At 35.9% G+C, this 16,881-nt stretch overlaps 1 protein-coding gene across 9 annotated transcripts in view; it reads left to right on the top strand.

The window, feature by feature from the left end:
- ZMYM6 (zinc finger MYM-type containing 6) overlaps window positions 1–16,881 on the top strand; it is a 40,177-nt gene that overhangs the window by 5,723 nt on the left and 17,573 nt on the right. For 5 of the 9 annotated variants that reach the window (XM_041738738.1, XM_041738742.1, XM_041738741.1 and 2 more), the window contains 9 exons: window positions 5,819–5,903; window positions 6,605–6,854; window positions 9,919–10,093; window positions 10,192–10,383; window positions 12,669–12,819; window positions 13,234–13,349; window positions 14,157–14,474; window positions 14,649–14,799; window positions 16,031–16,203. In XM_041738738.1, the coding sequence (XP_041594672.1) occupies window positions 5,819–5,903; window positions 6,605–6,854; window positions 9,919–10,093; window positions 10,192–10,383; window positions 12,669–12,819; window positions 13,234–13,349; window positions 14,157–14,474; window positions 14,649–14,799; window positions 16,031–16,203 (1,611 nt within the window). Of the gene's footprint in view, window positions 1–5,818; window positions 5,904–6,604; window positions 6,855–8,645; window positions 8,738–9,918; window positions 10,094–10,191; window positions 10,384–12,668; window positions 12,820–13,233; window positions 13,350–14,156; window positions 14,475–14,648; window positions 14,800–16,030; window positions 16,204–16,881 lie in introns of those variants that run through there. The other 4 variants (XM_041738744.1, XM_041738745.1, XM_041738747.1 and 1 more) reach the window with 3 other exon arrangements.

Below are 16,881 nucleotides of genomic sequence, written 5' to 3'. Positions count from 1 at the left end.
CTCATAAAAGCAAAAATCTTCAGTTTTTTTTTTTTGCTAGTGAAAACAGGTGCTAATAATATGTAAATCTTTTGTAAAAGTGAAGTGGCATTATGCAAACTTCTGAAAAGTGGGGAATACCTCTATTAATAGTCTTCTGGATTTAAAATTACATTTGAGCTGTCATTTATTCAATGAGTATTTATTGCTGCTTATCATAAATTTCATAGCTCTTGTTCAACATTGTTTTAAGTAGTTTACTTATATTAATCCATTTGATGCACATGACCCTAGTAGTTAAATACCGTTACTCTTCTTGCTTTACACATGAAGATGCTGAGCCACAGATAGTCATTTGTTAAAAGTCACACAACTCACTCAGTGGTTGAGTGAGGGTTTGAACGCAGGCAGTCTGGTTCAAGATCCCAAACCCTTAACCCAGATACGGCGTCTAAGTTGTGTTAGTTATTTTGTTCTCAGAAGAGCTACAAAGATGGAAAGACAGGACCTCTGCTCTCAAGGGAATTGATAGTGTAAGAGAGATACAGGAAGAAGAGATAATTAGTTATTGAGTGCATCTCATCAAAAGCTATGCTAAGCATGTTTTATGCATTCTCATTTAAATTCTACAACCATATGAGGCAAGTATCTTTACCCCATTATAGAAATGAGGGAACTGAAAAACAACAACAACAACAACAACAACAGAGAGAACTGAGGAAAGGAGAGGTTGGTAATTTACTAAATTCAAAGGCAGTAACAGCTGGAATAGGCACTGGGGTCAAACTTGTATTCTTTCTGTTGCTTTGTGCCATCTCTGTACAGATACAAAGTCACAGTATTATGTAGTTACTGTAACAGGAAATGTATAGGGTGCATTGGAAACATAGGAAAAGGAATCCTTAAGTCTAGAGAGGAAGGGAAGTCTTCCTGGGGCAGGTGGCGCTTGAGTTGTGTGCCAAGTCATGGAGAGGTGAGAAATTGTGGTAGGTTTAGTGGTTGAGTATTTCAACACAAAAGAGAAGAGAATAGTTTTTTTTTTTTTTTTTAAGATTTTGTTTATTTATTCATGAGAAACACAGAGAGAGAGGCACAGACACAGGCAGAGGGAGAAGCAGGCTCCACACAGGGAACCTGACATGGGACTCGATCCCGGGACTCTAGGATCACGCCCTGGGCCGAAGGCAGGTGCCAAACCGCTGAGCCACCCAGGGATCCCCTGGATATAGTATTTAGATATGAAAGTTAATCTATCTGTAGGTTTAGTGTTAGATAAAATATAGAATGCCCAGGAAATTTGACTATCAAGTTAAGTGATTTTTTTTTTGAAGATTTATTTATTTAGTTGAGAGAGCAAGAGAAAATGTGAGTATGGGGGAGGGGCAGAAGGAGAGGGAGGGGAGGGAGACAGTCCCAAGCTGACTCCACACTGAGCACAGAGCCCAACTCAGGGCTCGATCTCATGACCCAAGATCACAATCTGACCAGAAACCAAGAGTTTCTAACCAACTGTACCACCCAAACGCCCTTTAGCAGTAATTTTTTTTTTTTTAATATGAGTAGGTTACATGCAATACTTAGGACATACTTACACTAAGAAAGTGTTGTTTATCTGAAATTCAAATTTTGCTAAGCTTTTATATTTTTATTTGCTAAATCTGGTAATCCTATATAGGTGATAGTTGAAGTTATGAATGTGGATGAGATCATTCAGGAAACAAAAGTAGAGAGAAGAGCTCAAGGTAGAAAGCTGGGCAATGGATTAATTTAGGGCTTCACAGTGGCTTCAGGGGATGGCTGGGTGGCTCAGGAGGTTGAGTTTCTGCCTTTGGCTCAGGGCATGATTCTGGGGTCCTGGGATCGACTCCCTGTGAGGAGCCTGCTTCTCTCTCTGCCGGTGTCTCTGCTTCTCTCTCTGTCTCTAACGAATAAAGAAAATCTTAAAAAAAAGAAAAAGAAAAAGTGTGGGATCCCTGGGTGGCTCAGCTGTTTAGCACCTGCCATTGGCTCAGGGTGTGATCTTGGAGTTCTGGGATCGAGTCCTGTGTCGGGCTCCCTGCATGGAGCCTGCTTCTCCCTCTGCCTGTGTCTTTGCTTCTCTCTCTGTGTCTCTCATGAATAAAGAAATAAATAAAATCTTTAAAAATAGAAAGTGGCTTCAAGGTCGTCCCCCCAGTCAGCAGCCTCAGCATTACCTGAAAATTTGTTAGAAATTTATATTCTTGGACCCTGCTCCATACCTACTCAGTTAGAAACTCTGGGGTTGAAGCCCAACAATTTATGTCTTAACCGGACCTTTAAAGGGCTTCAGATGCCCTTGAATTTTGGAACCATTGACTTTAGGGCTGAATATAAAAGATCAATGAAGGATATGAAGACATAAGTAATGAATGGAAGTATAAGAACCAGAAGACAATGAAATGGAATCATTGGCAGTGTCAGATAAGTCTGAGAAGCCTTGTAAGATAAAACCTAAAAATGTTTATTGCGTTAAGTAGCTGCAAGGTGATTGACTAGTTTTACAACAGTTTCAGTTGGGGGTGTGGCTGGCTCAGTTGGAAGAGCATGTGAGTCTTGATCTTAGGGTTGTGAGTTCGAGCTCCATATTGGAGATAGATATTACTTAATTATATAAATAAAATAAAATAAAATAACCCGTTTCAGTTGAAGCAGTAGCCTGACAGCATTGGGCTAGGGAGGGAATAGAAGGAAGTAGAAAAATAATCAGGCGCTTTTTCTCTGGCTGGTTGGAAAAAGAAGAGGGTAGTAGTTCCTTAGGAAATACGTTCCTTATAAGCAGAGAGGAGAAAAAACTGACATGGAGGTGGTGAGAGGCTGGAGATAACACACCAATGGTATGGCTTGCTGAAAGAAGGGAGAGGGAGAGGGACCCCAAATGCAAGCACTTTTAGTCATGGTTAAGAAGGTTGCTTTTTCTTATAAGAGGACAGTTTGCTGATCAATTTATAGGCATGGTGAAGGTAGAATCAGAGATTGAGGGATTTCTAGTTTCTTTTTTTCTTGGTGAAATTGAAATATCAGGGAGCAGGAAATCTGCAGGGTTGACTTACTAGTGGTGAAGAGTTGGAACAATTACTTTGTGAATCAAAAGGAACTGACGGGAGATTTAACCAATATTAGAAAAATATCAGAGATTGAATTAATGATAAGGTAAAAATATCAGAGATTGAATAATGATAGTTTTATATTCTTAGGTGTTGGGGATCCCTGGGTGGCGCAGCGGTTTGGCGCCTGCCTTTGGCCCGGGGCGCGATCCTGGAGACCCGGGATCGAGTCCCACGTCGGGCTCTCGGTGCATGGAGCCTGCTTTTCCCTCTGCCTGTGTCTCTGCCTCTCTCTCTCTCTGTGACTATCATAAAACAAAAAAAAAAATTTATATTCTTAGGTGTTCTTTTTGGTAAGTTGAAGGAGGGATACATGTATATAGATACTTTTAAATTCCTCTTCTTTTTGTAAGTACCAATAGATAAACATTGTTATTTAAGTATAATGTTTAAGAACTTCCACGAGGAATCATTCACTCAACGAATATTTATTAAGTGCCATAATTATGAAAATAATATTAAAAGCTAGGTTTTTTTTTTTTGTTGTTGTAAATCATGGTTAACTTTTGATTTATCTGTAAGGTACCATGCTACAGACTGCATTTATATTAAATCATTTATCCCCTCATAATGGGCTTGTGGGTTAGATAATATATTTTATAGACAAGGAAGTTGAAACTAGAAGAGATTAAATATCTTGTTTGAGCCAAGATAACGTTTGTTTCTGACTGCTGTCAGAGCCCATAGCCTCCTTTGTTAGGTTATGTTGACTGTGCCAGGTGTTGAGTGTCCAGACGTGGGAAAACAGATATGGTCCCTGTCCTTACTGGGCATGGTCCTTTCAGTTTTGTGTGCATGAGGAAAAGAAGAAAGGTGTTAGACATAACAAATGATCACCCAAATAGGAAATGGCATGTTGTGACAGGTGCTATGAGTGAAAGGAAATGGGAGACTACAGCTGGGGAACTTCTTTTCCAGGGAGGGCCATGGTTTGAATTCATTATAGTAATTTTTTAAAACAATTATTTATGAGAGAGAAAAAGAGAGCACGTGCACATGAGGGGCGGGGAGGAGGGAGAGGGGCAGACAGAGGAGTAGAGAGCACCCTAAGCCGACTGCCTGCTGAGTGCGAGCTCGATGCAGGACTTGATCTCATGACCCTGAGCTGAAACCAATAGTCCAATGCTTAGCTGATTGTGCCACTCAAGTGCTCCTGTAGAATTTTTTATTTTTATTTTTATTTTTTATATTTTATTTTTTTTTTTGCTCCTGTAGAATTTTTTAAACATTGTATTTATACATCTATGAGGGAGATAGCATGGGTTTTGGAATAGACCTGGGTTTGATTCCCCTCTGTATACTTCATGTCTCTGTGACCTTGGCCAGATTGCTGAACCATCAATCTTTAAATCACTTCGCTTGTCAATAAAGAAGGGATCATAGTTCCTGCCTGACTGGCCGCAGCAGCTCGTTTGGTGCTATAATGTACACCATGAGATGTGCTAAATTAATGGAGTGGTTCCTAGTCTTTGGCATGTAATAGTCCAAAGAAATTTCAAAAGTAACTTTGGGAGCTACCTATCAGTCATTTATTTTGCTAAGTATAGGGATGTTAAAAATACAACTATTATTTATTATCACCATTATTTCAGAAAATACTTTTTTTATTTTTATTTTTATTTTTATTTTTATTTTTTTAAATTTTTATTTATTTATGATAGTCACAGAGAGAGAGAGAGGCAGAGACACAGGCAGAGGGAGAAGCAGGCTCCATGCACCGGAAGCCCGACGTGGGATTCGATCCCGGGTCTCCAGGATCGCGCCCTGGGCCAAAGGCAGGCGCCAAACCGCTGCGCCACCCAGGGATCCCAGAAAATACTTTTTTTTTTTTTTTATTTTTTTTATTTTTTATTTTTTTATTTTTTATTTTTTTTTTTTTGAAAATACTTTTTTTAAACTTTATTTTGAAATATGTATTTTAACACCAAAAAAAAAAGGATGGTTGTCATCTCAGAATAAAGAACAGTCTTTTTCAAAATAGATATATGTATTTTTAAAATTTTGTTTTATGATTATATTTTATCTTAAAGCATTTTAAAGAATGTATAATTAGGATAAATCTGATTTAGGCTCTGATGATTTTATGTATAATGAACAGATTGCATTGAAAATCTTGTCTTTTCTGCCATTAATAGATATGACAGTTTGTGAATCTGTTGGTTAAAATTACTAATTGGATCCAGTCTCTAAATCATTCAGATTTAATTTTATTTATTGCTTCCTTATAAACACAGCCTAAAAAAAGGGTAGCACTCAACATTGAAATAGCTGTGTGTGGCTCCTATATATGAGATTACATTTGAAAAGTGGTTACAAGGGGATCCCTGGGTGGCTCAGTGGTTGAGCGTCTGCCTTCAGCCCAGGTTGTGATCCTGGAGACCCAGGATCAAGTCCCACATCGGGCTCCCTGCGTGGAGCCTGCTTCTCCCTCTGCCTGTGTCTATGCCTCTCTCTCTCTCTCTCTCTCTCTCTGTCTTATGAATAAAATCTTAAAAAAAAAAAAAGTAGTTAAAATTGTCATGAAAGATCTTCCAGTTCTGAAAGGTTCTTTTTGTAAGGATTAAGTCTAGTATAACAACTTGTAAATTTTGACTTTTGAAGTATTTGTGAAGGTGATTATGATTAGAATGTAGAAGAAATATGACAGGATTATTTTTTTGCTTGAATTTCTGGTTTATTTAGATACTAACACTGTATTTCTTTTTTTCCTTAAGGAGTATGGACATGACCCAAAGCTGAAAACTCAAGAAAGTGAACTGAAAATAAGTGCCGTGTTTTCAGTTGGTGACAGTCCACTTGGTAAGAAATATAACTGTATAAGTTAATTATGATTAGTATTGTTACATTTTGGCGAGTAGAATTGAGAGAAAGTGCCTCCTCGTATATCGTTTATTCCTTAAGATAAAGCAGTGCTTTTTAAACTGGGTAGCTGGTCTTGATTGGCACTTTAAAAAGTGGAATAGAGGGTCACCTAGCTGCTCAGTTGGTGGAGCATGTGACTCTTGATTTCGGGGTTGAGAGTTTGAGTCCACAATGGATATAGAGATTATCTACACAAAATTTTAAAATATATACGTTATATGTATATAAAGAAATAAAAGGTAGAAGTAGAGTAAGATTATATTAGAGTGTCATGCATGTAGTAAGGAAACATTATTTCATGAAACTACTGTTTGAATGATTAAATTTTACACACATAAACATACACACAAATGTATGTTTCTCCTGGGTTATAATGTGAAATATAGTTCTAACCATGAGTTATTGTTAAAAAAGTTTGAAACCCTCTGTTTTATTTTTTTGTTCTTTTAAAAAATTTTATTTAAATTCTATTTGCCAATATACAGTATAACATCCAGTGTGAAACCCCGTGTTTTTGAGTGCTTGTTACTTCATGGATATTGGATTTTAAGACTGAGAATTTGCCCTAAAAATGGAGAATGTATATGTGTTTGTATTGATACTAAAACTGTTTTTCCCCCCTTATTTTGTATTTATAGCCCAACAATTGACCCCAGGCTTTCAGTTTTCTCTTGCATCATCTGGCCCAAACATTTTGCTTCCTTCGGTTCCAGCCGTAGCTATTCAGGTTTTTTGTTCTGGTTGTAAAAAAATGCTTTATAAAGGGCAAACTGCATATCATAAGACCGGATCTACTCAGCTCTTTTGCTCCACGCGGTGCATCACTGGATATTCTTCACGGGTCTGCATACCACCTCCTCCCAAGAAAACCTGCACAAACTGTTCAAAGTATAAAATTCTTAATTACATCCCTTTTTACTTTACTTTTTTAAAGTGTATGTAGTTTAGTTCAAATATGCTGTTGTTAAAAAAACAAAACAAAAACCAAAGATGCTGTTGCTACTTTAAATCTCTTCAGCATGTTTCTATGGAAATAGCTTTTTAGCTAATTGAGAAATTTGCAAAATCTCAAGCTTTGTAACATGAAATAAGACTTGGTGTTAAAAGTGTCATCTAAACCAGTTTTCTATCTCTTTAAGTTTAAATTTTACTGTGGAAAGAAATAACAAACCATTTGTGGGAATTGTAGGACCACTCATATATCCTGTAATTGTAGACAACCATTCACAATTATTTATTATCTTGAAAGTCACTGAAGTAGAATAAAATAGTATATAAGTTATTTAATTCTTTAGGAGATAAAACACTAAGTGATTACAAAAATAATGTGTTTATTTCTGAAACATCTTTGTGAGTTTTTGTGGGAGGTTATTGTTGCCTACTGTCACATGTAAGTGCAGAGAAAGGAAGAAATAGCAACAAAGCCATATAATAAACTTCTTTCTCTACCTTAGTATGTGTGAAAAAATTTGGTATGTTTTGCCTATTCCTGTGTTAGTACAGTTCTAGGAATACATTGTGTTGTCAGTCAGTAGTCATTAATGTAAAGTGATAAAAGTTAAGAGCTTGGTTTAGATCATGACTCTATCCCTTAGATTAATGGTCCTTGACATTGGGTCTATATATTTAACTTTTTTAGGCCTCAGTTTCTTCATTGGTCAATAGTATCTACTTAGATTCCCCCCCCCCCCCACTTAGATTTTAATGAAACAGTGTTAGTCCAGGGCTTAGGACATAGCAAATGGTTGATAAGTAGGATTCTATTACTTTTAATAATAAAATTAGTATCATTATGTATATTAACATAGAATTTATAGGCCCCTCTTTTGTCTTTGGAGATATATGACAGTTTTTTTTTTTTTTTTAATCTGCTTGGGGTGTTGGCCTTACATATCTAAAAGTGATCCTGTTAAAATGGAAATCTCCAAATAAAAAAAGAAGAATTTAAAAATATTTTACATAAATATTTTCAAATTTAGTTTTGTTCTAAAATGTTCTAATATCTTACTTAAACTCTTCTATACATTCTCATGGAACTGATCTAGAAGGGTAAAATTAGTTTACTGTTTTTAGATACTCTGTTTCAAGATATCAAATATCAAAATAAAATGAATTAAATTTTAAAGAATGTAGCACAACTTATACATCCAAATGCATATTATTCTGTTAAAAATAGGCACTCTTATCAGAGACGTTTTACCACAGTGCTGCTCTTACTCAAAATTTTTTTTTATCTTTTGATCTGGCATTGCATTCAGAGCCTATGAAACATTCCTGTAGACCGATTTAGGTGACAAATCTGTTTATACCATGGGTTTGGTTCTTGCAAATTGCCAAAAGTTGCTTGATGCCTTTATCAGTTGACTATCATAGACAGTTCAACTGAGTCATACACTTAAATGTGATATTTGACTCTCACATTGAAAAGTTCCTAGAGTTCTTGTAAATAAAAGAGAAATTAGAAGAAAGTTGGAGCCATGGATTTTGGATGTGTGTGTGTTTTTTAAGATAACTGTTAAGGTGTAAGTTTCATTTGGATGTATAAGGTTTTAGAATGCATTTATATTTATGTGCACAGATTTCCATTAAAAAGTCATTCTCATTGGTTTACGTATGTGTATATTATACCACTGGCAGATTCACATTATTAAATAACATTCTTTATTGCTTTGTTTTTAGTAGAAAAATCACTTTTCAAAATTAATAACTTCATCCGTGTGTAAGCATATCCACTTGGTTTCCAAGATTCACTGTCCTATTTTTAAGGTTAGGTGAGTTTTAGAAAATTAAAGTACTTTGTTGTTATTGTTATTCTTTCATAGTTTACTGTGGAAAAGCTCTGTATAATAAAGGCACAGGATGGGAGGCAGGATAGTGGATTAAGTCCATGGACTATGGAATTAGACTGCCTAGAGTTTATATTCTGGCTTCACTGCTTACCAGCTGTGTAACCTTGACAAACTCTTTAACCTTTCTGATTTGATCTCCTCATCTGTAAAAGGGCAATTATAATAATACTTACCTTGCAGAATTTTTGTGAAAAGTTGGTTAATTTGAATAAAGAGAACAAGGTCTGGTACATAGTAATTACTCAATATGTACAACTGTATATAATATTATTGCCATTATATTCTTTGTGGCCTTTACTAGTGCTTCTAATTGATGGCCATTTCCTATAGTTTTTTTATACTGGTCAGAAAAATGGCAATACTTAATCTTTGTTTTTACTGTCAGTGCTTATTATAGTCATGAACTCTTACAGAATAACTTGAAGAGTCTTAGAAAATGACTCGATTATTTGTATTCTCTCTGTTTTATTCTTAAGTCCATCTGTCCTCTGCTACCAAACCTTTATAGCTCTTTGGTTATGTTTCTTTGCTCTCTTCAGTTACAGTTAAGTTTTATATATCATGATAATTTTTAAAATATTAATCTTTGGTAGTTCGTCTGTTTCCCAAATCTTGCTTCTCAATTAAAAGAACCCAAAACATGTCATTCCTTGTCTCAATCATGTTTCTATCTTAGCAGCTGCTGGCTAGTAATAGGACAAGTGCTTTGTGGTCTGGAGTTGTGGGATGGCCACTTGCTCCATTGGCTCTGGTGGATGAAACTTGGTTGGGGCTGGAAGCCTCCCTATTTTTCTCACGGACATCATGAACATCTGGCTGGATATATTTTAAATATAATTTTCCCTTAATACATCTGTAAATTAGGTATCATAAGCCCATGTTATACATGAGAAATTGAGAGAGTAATTACCTCACTCATTGTCACTCAGTTAAGTAACAGAACTAATCACCAAACTTAGGTTTCCATATGCCTTATCCCGAGCCAGCTGTTTTCTCCTAAGCAGTAGCTGCCCTTAGTAAATGTAGTTATTTTAGCTCAGAGAGAGGAAGAAATTACAGTGATGAAGAACACATTTCATTTTGCCTTTGTTATTTATTTTTAGAGACATTTTAAATCCAAAGGATGTGATCACAACCCGACTTGAAAATTCTTCTCCTAGCAAAGATTTCTGCAGCCAATCATGTCTGTCTTCGTATGAGCTAAAGAAAAAACCTGTTGTCACCATATATACCAATAGCATTTCAACCAAATGCAGTATGTGTCAAAAGAATGCTGATGTAAGTCACATTGTACGTTTATTGGGCTTCTGCTCAAAGATCCGAGATTTTTAATTGGCTTTACTGATTTTGGATGTGTATGTGTTTTTATTTCCTAGATTCGATTTGAAGTTAAATATCAAAATGTGGTGCATGGTCTTTGTAGTGATGCCTGTTTTTCAAAATTTCACTCCACCAACAATCTCACCATGAACTGTTGCGAGAACTGTGGTAGCTACTGCTATAGTAGCTCTGGCCCATGCCAGTCCCAGAAGGTTTTTAGTTCCACAAGTGTCACAGCGTATAAGCAGGTATGAAGATCCATCTGTCACATATAGTTAGGATCGCTCCTTCCAGGGTGGCCCTGCAGGGATGAAACACAAAATACACAAGTAAGCTCTTCCCGTCAGTTGATCTTGGTGTATGAGTTCCCCTGTAGAAAAGTGGGATAGATTCTGGTGGTGTAAGTGTGGATTGTGGCAGTGAGATGATACAGGTAAACCAGATCGTGTTTTAAGGTTTCCTTCATGATCAGGAATTCACAGATGGAATTTCATGTTTTGCTAGGAGTTGGAAATATTTTATGATATACTGAGAAGTGAAGAAAGCCTCATGTTATTGTAAATAAACTATGACCAAACAGTTATAGATGATAAAATCAGTGAATTTTTTTCCTTTTAGAAAAAAATATATTTTAATGTGTTTTATTTTTTTTAATTTTTATTATTTTTTTAATGTGTTTTAGAATGAATTTGGCAACATGCCTTATTAGACTACGTTAGCTAATTTTTATTTTTTATAATGAACAGATTCATTTGATTACTAAATAGATCAATTTGGGTTAATTATTGCAGAATGATTTGAAATCTTTAAGAAGTTACTTTTCTAAAAAAAGGTATAAATGATAATTTTTTTTTTTTTCAGTTAGCAAGTTTATTTTTAATTCCTCTGAGCACTTGTTAGTGGACATTTAGCTTTGAAAAGTTTCCCTTTTCTAGGAATTACTACTTTTGGCAGTTAGGTTACTGTTTTCACGAGAAATAAAATCCATGTTATTTTTATATACATGATCCAAAAATCAGGTCTATTCCTTATTTTGTTGCTGGTATTATACTCTGTCAACTGCATAAATGATGTTCCTCTTTTACCAGGAAGATTATTTAGTGAAACTTCACAATTTATATTTTCCTACTACTTAATTCTCCTTATAACCTCTTTTTTAACTTTTAAATTCAATTAACATGGTGTAGTATTAGTTTCAGTCATAGAGCTCAGTGATTCATCAGTCTTATATAACACCCACTGCTCATTACATCACATGAAGGCCCTCCTTCATGCCTGTTACCCCATTATCCCGTCCCCCCTACCCCCTCCAGCCACCCTCAGTTTGTTTCCTGTGATTAAGAGTCTCTTAATGTTTGTCTCCCTCTGCTTCTGTCTTGTTTTATTTTTCCCTCCTTTTCTCTATGATCCTCTGTGTTGTTTCTTATATTCCACATATGAGTGAGATCATATGATAATTGTCTTTCTCTGACTTACCATAATACCTTCTAGTTCCATCCACATCTTTGCAAATGGCAAGATTTAATTTTTTTTGATGGCTGAGTACTATTCCATTGTATATATACCCCATATCTTTATCCATTCATCTGTCAATGGACACCTAGCCTCTTTCCATAGTTTGGCTGTTGTGAACCTTGCTGCTAATAAACATTAGGTGTAGGTGCCCCTTTGGATCACTATGTTTGTATCTTTGGGGTAAATACCTACCCTATATAACTTCTTATCAAAAGACTTTTTGTTGTGTCCATGGCAAAATAGTGTAATGGTTAGCCTGGAACTTTGGAGTGAGATGAAATGTTTAATCTCCTGCTTTTCTGTTTATTTGTTAATTGAATTAAAATTAATTTAAGCTTTTGGTTAATATAATTTTTAAAAGTATCTCACTATGTTGTTGAAAGGATTCTATGATTATATACAAGTTATTTAGTGTAGGACCTAGCTCGTGGTGAGCACTGAATAAATAATAATATTGGTAATTTATATAAATGGTAGCCATCATTATAATATTTTAAAACATGAGTAAAGTTACAGGCAGATTCTGTTGTGAACTCAGCTTGAAAAACAGGTAGTTCTGTAAGATCTCCTAATATACATTGAACATCATTTCTATTTCCTCTTGCTAAAGAGTCTTACTGGTTAAGTAACCTTAAAGGTGATAGATGATCTAGATTGATGTCAAGGATCTACTGAGAATGGTCTGTTGGTTCATGTATCATCTGGTCATCTTTATTTGTAATGAGAAAAGTGCATTACGAATGCACTTAAAAACCCATTACTTTTAATGTGTTTTGTTGTTGTTAATAATATATGAATAGTTACTAATTTTCTTCAATTTACTCTTTGTTATTGTCTGAAAGAACTTATTTTTCCCACATTCCAACTTCCAGAAAAATCTATACTTAGAATGGCCTTATAGTCATGTTCAAATATTTCAACTAAAGGCAGTCTTTGTAGGTAGCTTTTCTTTTTCCTTTTCTTTAACAACTTGTATGTTTGTGCTAGATATCTAAATGTTATTTTATTTTCTTGATAGAATTCAGCCCAAACTCCTCCATATGCCTTGGGGAAATCATTGAGGCCCTCAGCTGAAATGATTGAGACTACCAATGACTCAGGAAAAACCGAGCTTTTCTGCTCTATTAATTGCTTATCTGCTTACAGAGTTAAGACAGTTATTTCTTCAGGTAATATTTAAATTTGATAAATTTATAGATTTAGTAACTATTGAAGAACAACATAGCTGGCTTTCTTTCTTTTTGTTACAAACTGAATTTATGCAGTTCAATTGAGACCCAAGGTTTACTTTCAAAGAACTCATTTTTAAGTGAAAATAGTTTTTCACTGATTTTTCTTGGCTGAGGTATTTATTTTGTAGTTCTTGTGTGAAAAGAAAGACAAAAAAAAAAAAAAAAGGAAAAAACTTTTTGTTTTTTGTGTTAAGTAGGACTTCACTGTGATTAGTTGAAGTCAGCACAGATTAAAGTTCCTTGATTCTGGTTTTGTATATTACTGAGTATTTTTTAATCCTTCTAATACACTTTTGGATTATTTCTTCATCTGTGTAGCTTATTCATTGGTTTTTATTTTTTGTTACCAAGGTGTCCAGGTTTCATGTCATAGTTGTAAAACCTCAGCAATCCCTCAGTATCACCTAGCCATGTCCAATGGAACTATATATAGCTTCTGCAGCTCCAGTTGTGTGGTGGCTTTCCAGGTATGATCTAATGGAGTATTTAACCCCTGAGGTTCTCTTAGGAATTGGTCTATGGCAGTATGTTGAGTGCTGAAGGTCCATATTTACAAAAGATTATATTTAACTTAGAAAAAAACCTCTTCAACTCTGGTCCCAGAAGTCATTTCTGCAAAACATCCCAGCCAGGCATTGAACTTCAGTACTATCTTCCTTGTCCAGGGTCCTTAGCTAAACTACCCTCCCTCCCACTCTTGCCCTTGGTTCTCTGCCTTTCAAAAGGATAGAAACTAAGATAGGGTTCAGATAGGTGCTCATGTGTCCCTTCCTCTCATCCTGGGCCAAATACATAATGACTCCTGGCATGGAGGAGGCCTCCATTTACTTGTTCCATTTGTTCCTCATTCTCTGAAATAAAGTAGAGTTTAGTGACCCTCTGGGGTGACAAGATGCCTGATACAGTGTTGCTGGCTCCGGGGCGAAAAAGACTCCTGGTGGCCTCTGTGCTCTTCCTGGCCATCAAAGGCTGGTTGGTGATGAAAGTGCCAATGGAGAGGTATTTTGGGGGAAAGAAGAGGTCTGCTCTAATTTATCAGAACCCTGTATTAGAGGTGTTTGGGAAGCCTGAATTCCAATCCTTAATCTTTTAATGTGTTTCTTAGTCCCTCTATTCTGCAAGTTTGCCATTTAAACTCTTTCTTTGAACTACTTTATAAAGTGTTTAGGAAATATTTGTGGGGACATTAATTTATTAAAACGAGAAAATGAAAATTACCCAAGTCACGTTACTTCTCAGTCGCTAAAACTTTTGTCTTATTTGTGTTCTTCCAGAATGTATTTAATAAGCCAAAAGGAACAAACTCTTCAGCGGGGGCCCCATCTCAGGGTCAAGTAGTTGTAAACCCACCCTCTGGGTCAGCAGTGTCAGCTGCAGGAGGTAACACCTCTGTTGGTTCTGGTTCCGGTTCTGCTTCTGGTCCCGCTTCCGGTCCCCCTGGCTCCATCAGCAGCTCTGCCTCTGCCACAGCCAGTTTCCGGCCTCTTGCTGCCCCATCTCAGCAAGTTGTGGTAGCCCGGACACTTGTTAAACTCAAGTGTCAGCACTGTTGCCATCTGTTTGCCACAAAACCAGAACTCCTTTTCTACAAGGTAAAGAGAAATCTTGAAAGGGATGGAATATAAATGTATTCATCAGAAACATTTGTCTTTTCGTCTTTGACAGTCAATTTGCTTTGAAATGAGGAGAATGATTTCATAAAGATAAGCAACTGTTTAATTCTATCTCACTGGTTGGTTTTTTGTTTTTTCTTTTTTTCTCTGCAGGGTAAAATGTTTCTGTTTTGTGGCAAGAATTGCTCTGATGAATACAAAAAGAAAAATAAAGTTATGGCAATGTGTGACTACTGCAAACTGCAGAAAATTATAAAGGAGACCGTCCGATTCTCAGGGGTTGATAAGCCATTTTGTAGTGAAGGTAAAGAAAGCAAGCAATTCAGTTTATCCACAGAGCATGCAGGTTTTTTTTTTTTTTTTTTTTTTTTTAGCATGCAGGTTTTATAAAGTAATTCGTGCTGAGTTGGGCTATTAATCTATAATTAATTTTCAAGTAATTTTATTTTATGTGTAATTTGAGGCTTTTTTCTTGAGTTGATGCTTAAATCACTTTTTTTTTTTACTTTTTACTTATTTTTATACATAAGTCACTTTAAAGTCTATACTTCTAAATATTATAATAATCTCAATAAAGGAAAACTTGAAAAAAGTTTTAAAGATTTATTTATTTTAGAGAGAGAAAGAGAACACGTGAGGAGGGGTGAGCGAGCGAGCGAGTCTTAAGCAGACTGCATTCTGGGCACGGAGCCTGACGTGGGGCTTGATCTTACGACCCTGAGATCATAGCCTGAGCCGAAACCAAGAGTTGGATTCTCTCTCTCTCTCTCTCTTTTTTTTATTTTTAAGAGTTGGATTCTCAACTGACTGGGCCACGTGCCCTGAAAAAAAATGTTAAATATTGTAATATATTTGTGATCATGATTGGCTTGTGGTGATTTTTTTAAATTACAGTAATTTTAAAGAAATTGCTTTAAAATTCAAAGACTTTTGAAAGATAATTAGGTCAATGGTATTAGTATAGAGTTAAAAAAACCACTTCAGGGCAGGCTCAGGTGGCTCAGTGGTTTAGCACCTGCCTTCAGCCCAGGGCGTGATCCTGGAGACCCAGGATCAAGGCCCATGTCGGGCTCCTTGTGTGGGGCCTGCTTCTCCCTCTGCCTGTGCCTCTGCCTCTCTCTCTCTCTCTCTCTCTGTCTCTCTCTGTGTCTCTCATGAATAAATGAATAAAATCTTAAAAAAAAAAAAAAAGCCAACCTCTTCATAAGTTTAGCAATGACTTGAGAGATCTTTCTGTTCTTGTACCCCCTTGTAAAGAGGGTGCTTAAGCAATTACTGCTTCTTGGCTTAAGAAACTTTTAGATCGCTGATGTTTCTGAAAATAGATGACCTAATATTTAAAGTATATTTAAAAGGTGCTACGATTTTGTTTTGTGAATATAGAGACTATCCTTGCTTCTATTCTAGAAGCAAATAATTATGTCAAGTATTTAGAAATTAGCTAAGTTGGTACCTGAGACTGTGGAAACTCACTTTACCTCCTTCAGGTTAATGTAAGTTTGATGTTTCTTCCTTTCATCCCTTTTGGTTCTCAGTTTGCAAATTCCTCTCTGCCCGTGACTTTGGAGAACGATGGGGAAATTACTGTAAGATGTGCAGTTACTGCTCACAGACATCCCCTAATTTGGTCGAAAATCGATTGGAGGGCAAGTTAGAAGAGTTTTGTTGTGAAGATTGCATGTCCAAATTTACAGTTTTATTTTATCAGGTAAATGTAATATACCTCTTTGGCTTTCTGAAGTTAGTACAAATTATTTTCTTAAAATATGTTTTGGATCATGTGAAGTAAAATTTAGTGTTTGGAATTGGGTAAAATAAATTATGGGCTCCTAAAGCAAAATTCAGTTGAATATAAATATGAAACTTTGGGGGTAAAGAGTATAGGATTTCTGGAGATTTTGCTGTTGTTTGAGCATATGTTCGTTTTATTTTTATATTTGGCTTTCTCTTGAGGCATATTGACCTTATTTATAACTGAGTTCTTTCAACTTAGAACCTAACATAGTTATGTTGCCTTAAGTGGCTCTCTCATTCAGAAGGTTACTGTGATGAATTAGAAGTCAGACCTTGTTCTCACTTCATAGATCAGATGACTCTGACTGACCTCCTTACCTTACCCAGTCATTGTAAAAGAAATTACTTTTTTGAAAGACTGTGAAAGCTACAATTATTGAAGCGTTAACACACATCCAGTGCTTCCTAAGTGTTATTTTATTTAATCCGTACTACGATCCTTAGAGGTATTACTACCAGTTTATAAATAATGAAAAAGAGCAAGATCCAGGGAGGAGAAATAATGCACCTGGTGAGTGATAGCTAGACAGCACCTGTAACACTCCAGTGAAATCATGTTTATTTTTCTACCTACCCCCTAAAGCGTAATCAT

The sequence above is a fragment of the Vulpes lagopus genome, chromosome 23, assembly GCF_018345385.1.
Source record: "Vulpes lagopus strain Blue_001 chromosome 23, ASM1834538v1, whole genome shotgun sequence".
NCBI lineage: Eukaryota > Metazoa > Chordata > Mammalia > Carnivora > Canidae > Vulpes > Vulpes lagopus.
The sequence above is the reverse complement of the archived record's forward strand: the minus strand, read 5'-3'. Positions and strand labels throughout refer to the sequence as shown.